This window comes from Lolium rigidum, chromosome 7 (genome assembly GCF_022539505.1).
Source record: "Lolium rigidum isolate FL_2022 chromosome 7, APGP_CSIRO_Lrig_0.1, whole genome shotgun sequence".
Classification (NCBI taxonomy): Eukaryota; Viridiplantae; Streptophyta; class Magnoliopsida; order Poales; family Poaceae; genus Lolium; species Lolium rigidum.
In genome coordinates, this window is record NC_061514.1 from 336,884,601 (window position 1) to 336,893,891 (window position 9,291).

The 9,291-nt window shown below is 40.8% G+C and overlaps 1 protein-coding gene across 1 annotated transcript; it reads right to left on the reverse strand.

Moving 5' to 3' along the window:
• Positions 1 to 718: 718 nt before the first annotated feature.
• LOC124673859 (vacuolar-sorting receptor 1-like) lies at positions 719 to 8,467 on the reverse strand. The gene is made up of 12 exons (XM_047209900.1): positions 8,140 to 8,467; positions 4,974 to 5,666; positions 4,632 to 4,720; positions 4,423 to 4,492; positions 4,259 to 4,342; positions 4,099 to 4,175; positions 3,922 to 4,003; positions 2,590 to 2,672; positions 2,438 to 2,504; positions 1,921 to 2,049; positions 1,725 to 1,834; positions 719 to 1,068 (listed from the first exon to the last, which is right to left on the reverse strand). The coding sequence occupies exons 1-12, from the start codon at positions 8,450 to 8,452 to the stop codon at positions 970 to 972; spliced, it is 1,896 nt and encodes a 631-aa protein (XP_047065856.1). The 5' UTR covers positions 8,453 to 8,467; the 3' UTR covers positions 719 to 969.
• Positions 8,468 to 9,291: the final 824 nt, after the last annotated feature.

Below are 9,291 nucleotides of genomic sequence, written 5' to 3' on the forward strand. Positions count from 1 at the left end.
ATGAAAACTTCCCAACTGCAGATCACGAACGTGCATGTCAGGGCATTGTGGCCATTGCGTCTGAAGGATGCAGATCACCTGTATGAAATGCGGACGAAATGAGATGCTGGATAATTAGATGCAACCATTGGTCCCAGGATGTTGACATGATCTCGGCAACTTAAGTTGGATTCTTGATAGATCAGGACAAAATCATTGCTTAACATTACAAAGAAATATGCAGGCTCATGGAGCTTTTTTTTTGGTCCCTCAATCAAAATATACTTCTAAGCACTCGCACCCATAAGTAATAACAGCGCCAACCCAAACTGGAAGAAAATGCAGAAGTCCAAGAATTATCTTTCTCAAATACTATAGAAGTTGAGATCACCTCTGGGGGCTAAAGCAGAGGGCCAGGGGACGTAATGTGGCCCGGGCCAGCACCAATATTTCGGACAACCCAAAAGTGCAAACACAAAACAAGTGATCAGAATCAATGCTAGTCTGACAGTGAATTAGCTGCCCCTGCCAAGAACATGTCTTAATCATAGATGGGGGGGCGTCGTCAAGTTCACCAGAACGCCAACAGAAACAATCACAATCAGGGTTCACAGCCTTCGGTTATTTATTCCAGGAGTTCCAAGGGACCTAAGCACCCACGTCATACATAGAGCAGATGCCACATTCCACATGCACTGTCAAATGGTTCTAATTACATTATCTAATCGTATGTTACAATCGCACAGACCACACCAAAACATCCATAGCCTACAGTCCTACAGAGGTGCACCTATATAAACGGAGCTTACCGCGACATATGTTGAAAATGCTCCAGATAAATGAGTAGGCACACAATTCATGCAAACTCTGAAATCTAGCTGCCATTCACCTCCGAATACATCTCTATATAGTATCTCATCGCAGCTCGAGCTTCGCGTTTCTGCCTGTCAGTCGTACAGGTTCAACGATGTGCGCAAGCAGATCACGCTTCTATGGATGATCTTCTTGTGAATGATTTGTGACCTCTCCTTGACTGTCCAGTGGCATGTACTGTGCCATGATAGCTCTGATCTCGGAGTCCATGTATGACTGAAAGAAACAACACAAAACAACATGTGGAATTAATAGACATGTGTGGATGAAGCTAAGGAGAAGAAACTGTGTATTTCTGACAACAGAAATTAGGATAGAACTTGGATTCCCAATCTAACTGTTCGTCACAAGCATGGCCAAACTAGTTACATGATCAATAAGGAATTACTTTAGGTTGGACAAGTGCAGCATCTATTTAATCCACTGATAGATGGAGTGAATTAACTAGTATATCCAATCGACTGGTTGAATAAATTTTATGAAACAGAGAGCATGCTAAGTAATTATGGTTGGCTATAATTTTTCTCAGTTCTTTTCCATGGACAGAACTTTGTAGCTGACAGAACATGACATGTGTCCATCTTTTAGGTTTAAAAAGCATTATATGATTGCTAATTGATATAAATCTGTATGTGAGCTTTCAAAGACCCTAGTGGCTTGTCGCTGCCGTGCATGTGCTATGTAGCACATACTGTTCCGCAATGCACTGAATGTCTTAACATGCAACAGCACAGGTCCAGAAGACCATAAGGCTGATAGAAGGGATAGAGAATTCTACATTGAACTAATAAAGACGTCCCAAACAATCCTTTAACTAGGTACATGAATGAAAACTACATGAATGAAGAAACACTCTGCATCAGCTAGCTTACCCTTAATCTGTATTTGTATACCACATAGCTTCCTGCTGCCAAAACAGCCAACGCTACTAAAATCCCCCACACGGCAGCCCATGCTGCTTTAGCCTGAACTGCAGTCTTACCTACAGATTAACCATACAAGGAGAGTAAGTGATATATACATAAAAGAAGATAGACATAACAAATGTTATCAAAGTGTAAAAATTACTTATGCAAGTGTCATGCTCCTTGATGTACAAAAGGTCTCCACTGCAAGTACATTCATAGCCACCCCATGTATCTCTGCAGCTGCAATCAGGACATTGGCAAGCTTTTTTCTCCTTGCACTCATCAATGTCTGCAGAGGTACGTGAAAAGTAAGCTACTGTTTAAGAACTGCCGTATATGCTGATTGCACTAAATTTTTCCTGCCTATGTCACAAAATGTATAATGTTTTAGCAGAGCATTAATAATCAAATAAATATTCGTGTCAAATATCCATCTTCCAAGTATATGTAACCTAGTTTTATGCATTAGGTTGGTAGGACAGTGAACTGCAAGAAAAACTTATTTTTGTCAGAGAATAAAAGAATTGGTTGTTTCTGTGAGGAAAAGGAGAGATTATTGTGACGATAAAATTCATAGAGAGAAGACAAGTAGTGCAGCGTTCCATTTATGGGACCATTGGTAGAGCATCACTTATTCTGAGATGCAGGTGGGAAAGGAGGGCTGAGGCTAACAGTACCATGACATTTTTTAACACCATCCCCACGGAAACCAGCTGGACACTTGCAATCTCCATTTCCTGATTGCTGGAATATAAAAAAACGAGTATGAGATAACCTATCAGATTAAGTACAAGTTTTTACATATACACTGTAATATGCCTAACCATACCTGACAAGCAGAGAATGTTTTTCCATTGCGAGTTTCATGCCAACACCCACCATGGTTTATCAAGCACTTTCCTGGTCCAGCAGCTGTATATAAAATAGTTATTCAGTATCAACTTCTCCCACTGAAATCATTGATTGCAAAAAAAGGCTTCTGCAGTTTATAGTCTGTCAAATAATCATGCAAATCGAAATAAACATTGCAATTCTAAGGTGTGCCGCGTCAGTCATGTACGGCTAATTCTGAAAGATTGCACTAAATTTTTCCTGCCTATGTCACAAAATGTATAATGTTTTAGCAAAACATTAATAATCAAATAAATATTCATGTCAAATATCCATCTTCCAAGTATATGTGACCTAGTTTTATGCATTAGGTTGGTAGGACAGTGAACTGCAAGAAAAACTTATTTTTGTCAGAGAATAAAAGAATTGGTTGTTTTTTTCTAAAACCACAACCATGAAATTTTAACTGCTTAATCATTCAATGCTTACTACCCTTTAGAGATAGTAGAGAAGCTAGTAGAGAAGCTAGATTGGGTGGGGGGATAGGTACCAAGGGCGAGATAGTAGAGAAGCTAGATTGGGTGGGGCCGTGGGGGAAGCAACTGTGAAGAAGTATATATAAAAATGTTGTAGTACCCAGCTGCTCAGTATATCCTAGAGTACAGACTATTATACTAACCTTCTATTCTAACACAAAATGCTGGCCGGCTGAGCTTATTTAAATTATGAAACTCATATTGCAATGTGGACTGCACTCTTGATTTCCTAGAACTCTTTCATACTTCCTAACTGCAGCCTATGGAGTTCTGCTGTCTCGGAAAACCATTGGCACTCTCTTGCTTTGCCACAACAAAAAGAGTCCTACGGGGCTGCACCAACTCCTTGTCACTTTCCAAGTTCTCCACCGCATCTCCTCTAGTATGTTGTTATGCCCCCAATGCGACTCCACAACATACAGAAACAAGAAAAAATGTAGCATGCTACCATAGCAGCACAGTTTCACATCCGCAATGGTTTACCTGCTTCTTAATGCTTTAAGAGACACTAGCCTACATATAAATCAAAATTACTAAACATGTTTCTCTTAAATCAGTATATAGCAAGTTTTGTTAATGGAACTTGCTAACCAGTAAAATGTTGATCAATCATGGTTTCACTATTTGCCCCTAACTGATGCAAGTAGTGTCAACAAGGAATTGTAAATCACACACTGGATGATAATTGTTTCAACATCCATTCATGCACAGAAGCTGTAAACATAGCCACAAAGAAGTAATACTGCTAAGCCTATATAAGTCAGGACAAAAGCATGAAGACCAAAAGAGATTACGTTCGCAGTTGCTGTAGCCATCTCCTTTGAATTGCACACCATTGAATGTTGGGCATTCACAAACTCTGCCACGAAAAGTGTCCTGAACAAGTGTTGACGACAGCAAAGTAAGAAAACACAGAGAAGTGTTAAGAACATGAGATGTCTAGTGAAAATCATCAACATATTCACACATACCCTACAAGCTGTTACATTAGCAGCTTTGTCTTGCCAGCAACCTCCATTGTCACTCAGACACTCGTTAGTTTCCATGTCTGTTAAAACAACTCAAGAATTAGCACTTTGTGTTGAAAAACAAGTATAGCGTAGGAAAGACTGTAACTTATTGTTCTTTTACCATCACTCAGACAAACATTTGGCTCAGTAGTTTCCTCAAAGCCAGCACAAAGAGCTTTGAGGACAGCTTTCCTTTCTAGTTTTCCTGTTAATTACAAGGTTAAAATCAATTAGAGCAGATGCAATTTGGTTACATGCTCACATGGGATCTTGTGGAACATTTACCTCGATATTGTCGATTGTTCACAACAAGAGTAGGCAATATGGTAACATCTCCTCTTGACCCTTTCCCAATCTATATAACATCATAGATCATGTTAAACCCAATATACGAAAATATCATTAAAGGTGATAAATTTTATTGTTGATAATCTGCAGCACATCAGTTTTATTTATAAATTTCACATAACCATTTCATCATAAGGTCACTTCACCTGGGCGTCCTGCTCCATTTTAAGCAAGAAGTGGTCAGAATCAGCATTTGGATCTCCCATGCACTTATCAACCTTCTTCACGTCTAAACCTGTTCAGTAAAATCATTATAGTTGTTACATTTATGCTGAATTGGTGATGCCATTTTAGCCATCACAAAGGTGCCTTGTGGCATACAATGCTACATTGCTAAAAATCATGTCCATACATTTGTCAAATGCATAAGAACTTATACCCGTCCTTAAAAAATGTGCAAGGTATGTTAATTCTAACAAAATAAGTACATCTATTACAATAAACATGCTTAGGTGAAGGTAAGTCTCAGAAGGAAAAGAGGAGCCAACCTAGTGATTTTATAACTGTCTCTGCACACTTTTTATTGTACTTCTTGTCCTTCATTGGGCACCTTATGTGAAAATCAGTCACATAATCCCACCAGATCCATGGTTTTTTAAACTCTTTTGCAACATTGAACACACAAAGCTGTCTCAGGTTCTCTACAACCACATCTTTTCCTTCATACCCAGTACTAAAATCTTGTTCTGGATCAGGTGCACAGTACCTTCCATGGTTTATACATTGGGAGTTGCATTGTTTGCTGACCACAAATGCTTGAGGGCAGTACCAAGTAATATAATGGGGTGTGAATTGACTATAACCACCTTTTTCAAGTAGTTGTGCAGCTCCTTTAAATTCCTTCAGAAAATGCATAAGCATATCACACTTAGGTCCACATTCATCATTGCTATTTGTCCACAACTCATACTCAACCCGGTCATCAGGATGTGGGACAGCCTCCCTCCAGTCAAGATTCACATTTACCATTTCACCATCTTTAACAGCCTTCTTCAATTGTTCACCGAACTTTTTATCAATTAAAGCAGAAGGAATAGTTATGTTCTGTATATATTTTGCAGCCTCATCATCTTCCCGAGGTAAATCCATTGTTATCAGTGGTTCATCCTTGTCATCAACTACAAGCACTGCCGAAGCACCAGCATTTTGTGCATTCCAGACCTTCTTGGCAAACAGGCAATCTAGATAACATTACATGGAGAAAACAATATTAGCCTTTTTAAAGTTGCTTGAGTAGCCAAAACTAGATGAACATTACAATGTACTCTGAAGATATCCAATCTCGGCATATTTGGTTGTTAGAAACAGAAAATAGGTCAAGCAGAGGATTCAAATGAAATGAGTGAAACTCTGATGTAGGAAAAAAAAGTGCCACATCTTGCGGCTCTTGCGCATAAGTGAGAATTTCAATGGTACCAAACTGAAGCAGATGGATCCAGTGGTACATTCCGGAACTAGACGCCTTTGCGTCGTACAAAGACAAATTTCATTTAAAATGTCCATACAACTACTGTAAAGATGGATAATTTTCACATGTAAAGAATTGAAGTATACCAAGATCTTATCCATTCTAACAAGCAATAAATGCACGCAGGTACATTACCCTCTGTTCACAAAATTAACTAAGAATAGCCAAGTCCACATTACAGTTTAGCACATCTATTTGATTATCTTACATGGCAACAAAATTTCACTGCCAATTTACACAAGCAATGCCACAACATGCCCTTATTCACAACCAAATGTGGTATATCAGCCAATTCTCTCAGTAACAAATACCGAACGCCCAAAAAAGGGAATTTGTCATCCTATATAGGTAAGAGATTGGTCCCCATTAAACTTATTTTCCTCACTACACAGCAAGCGAAGTCATCGATTTAGTAATAACAACCCTACACCTTATACCATCCACTGTCGCGTTCCCCCAATCCCTCCCTTTCCATGTCCCTTCCACTTCTCCTTTCCTGCACTAGGCATGGTTACCACCAGCGGTAGTCTTTCCGCCGATCCACCACTAGCAGCAGTCTTTCCGCCCTCCAACTCATCCGTGCAGGTAAGATGTAACTGGCGAGGCAGTCTAGAGGGTCAGCAACCTCCATGCCCCAAACGCCTTCCCATTCTATCCTCCATCACCCTCCCTCCGCCTTCCCATTCTGCATACCGAGGGTCATGTTGGCCAGCGCATCAACTTCCACTCTAGCTTCTCCAAGCTCAGAGGTCAAGCCACAAACATTCCATTGCATTGAACATCCTGGTCAGCACTGCTGCCATGACAATGCTCCTGGTCAACCCCAGAGACAAGTTTCTGATTCGTTAGATTTTCATCTTTGGTTATCGGAACAGTGAACAATTCCTAAGATGAAAGATGGCCATGCTGTGTGTTTTTTTTATCATAATTAACGGATAGAACATATTTTCTCACTGTAAATTGCTAATTCAGTGTTCACCTCAAATCAAAATGTTTCCTATGTGTTGAGCCTGTACATCTTCTATTGATTTGGCCTCTTAGTGCGCTGTCAGCTCTAAGAATATTTGGGTCAACATCGAGATATTGGCTTATATTGGAGAGGTGACCGATGTCTCGCTGTTTTTACACTGTTTTAAGGATTCCTTTAATCCATCCTATTGTCGCACCATACCTATTTGATGGAATGCCCAAGACGAGAAATTTGGTATTCAGAACTGATCTGCCTGAATCAGAAAGTAACACTCGAACTGGAGCAACGAAATAAGTTAAATTACTCTTTTGTCGAGATTGACAAAGGGTGTGCAGGAACAGGGTAATGCACATGAATAAGCTGCTGCCATCAGTAACCGGTGGCTAGATCTGTCCTGATCTTATTCCTTTTTTTCCATATTACTTTCCTCTGGAAACAACTATAGATTCATCTTATCTGTGAAATGTTTTCTACCTTCGGACTTCCCATATTTCAATTACATGCTACTGATGATAAATTTAACCTCCATTGTCAGAATAATAATCATGTAGCAATCGGATCCAAAGCCTCTCTATTTTATCTTATTACCTATCAAGCATTCAAGCAACAAAATAAAACAGATACCCCATCATTGATATAATTTTTTTTTCCTGCAGTTAATTTCATATGCATGATGCTGACTTGAACCATCTCTCTCTGAGCTTAATTTGTCTCCCCGTCTTTCCATTAAACATGGCGGCTTTCAAGCTAGACTTTCATGTGTATATGCATATCAGACATATATCTCAATTTTCTTGGCACTACTGTGTATATATTCCATACGACAAATACTACAATACGCGTCTTAATTTCCTTCCTTGCTCTCTTCTCATGCCAGCATGTCTCTGAAATGTCGCCAAAAATCCCACAAGAAGGAGCAGAGCATTTCATAATTATTTATAGTACACTAGTATACACTTTTGTCTAGTATTAACCTCGCCGACTACTACTTACTAGATAAGCGACAGACAGAAGCAGCCAGTACAACCCCACAAAATTAACTAAGTAAAAAAATCAGCTCTAATCAACACCTCCCAGCTCGTATACACTGCAATACCTATCACAGCAAATAAATAAGCGAAAAATCCCCCAAACCCGCGGGCGAAGTACACAAGAGGGCAAATCCGCTGAGCAAAGTGCGAGAGATTTAAAATCGGGAGAAGGCACGAGCACTCACGTCCGCGGTCTATGAGGAGGAAGCTGGGGAGCGCGCCGGGCTTGGTGCGGAAGAGCTGGTCCTTGCTGCCGCCGCCGCCGCCGAAGGCGTCGCAGGCGTCCGAGTTGCCCTTGGGGTAGACGACGGCGCCGGCCATGCTCCCGCCGTACTGCGGGATGCCGAAGTTCCCTATGGCGCTGTCGCGCCGCCCCCGCAGCGCCGTGGGGGAGGTGACCATCAGGCTGTTCTTCTCCACCACGAACCGCGCGTCCGCCGCCGCCGCCAGCGCCAGCAGCAGCAGCGGTAGCAGCTGCCGAAGCCCGAGCCCGCGCATCGCGGCCGTGTGCAGCTGCTCCTCCGGTAGTGGCGGCCGGCGGCGAGCGGGGAGGCGAGGGTTCAGATCGGAAGCGGAAGTGGAGTGGAGATTTATTGGAGCGGTTTATCTCTCTCTCCACCTGCTCTGCTCGTGGCTCGCGTCGCGTGGTAAAGTGAAATGCAAAACTTTTTCTCTGAGCTAAACAACGAATGCGATGCGAATGGTGTGGGGCGGAGCTTCCAGGGCCACCTGGGCCGTGGGGCCCGGCCCTGCAGGCACTTCTGGGAATGAGATGGCCCTTCTTAAACTTTTCTTTTTTATAATTTTCTTCTACTCTATATACATGGAAATTTTGGTAAAATTGAGACACTTTTGGTGGGACGGACGGAATGTGTGTGACTATGAATGTAAATATTAGAATCTGCTTGTAAAAAAAAAGATAAACGAATGTACGTTCTCCATCTATAAAAGAATGTTGAAGATTTATCTAAATTTATATATTAAAAAGTGATACATCTAAATTTGTTTCGGAAAAAAATATACATCTAAATTTAAATAAAATTTCGACATAATTTTATGAAAAAGGTAGTATAAATGCAAGTGGTTCATGGTTAGGATACCCACTACGCTCTTTAGTCCAAAAAGTAAACTAACTTGATGATAGCGGACCACTTGTATCACATAGGTAGAAGATTTGGATAGGAGAATGTGATGTACTCTCTCCGTCCTATGAAAGTTGCAACCTTCATGAAACGGAGCGAGTATTATTTTGATGTACTAGAGTGATATCTCTTCAAGAAATCTAATGAAATGCATGAAACTTGAAGTTATTTACAAAAATATGCAACATTTTGTTG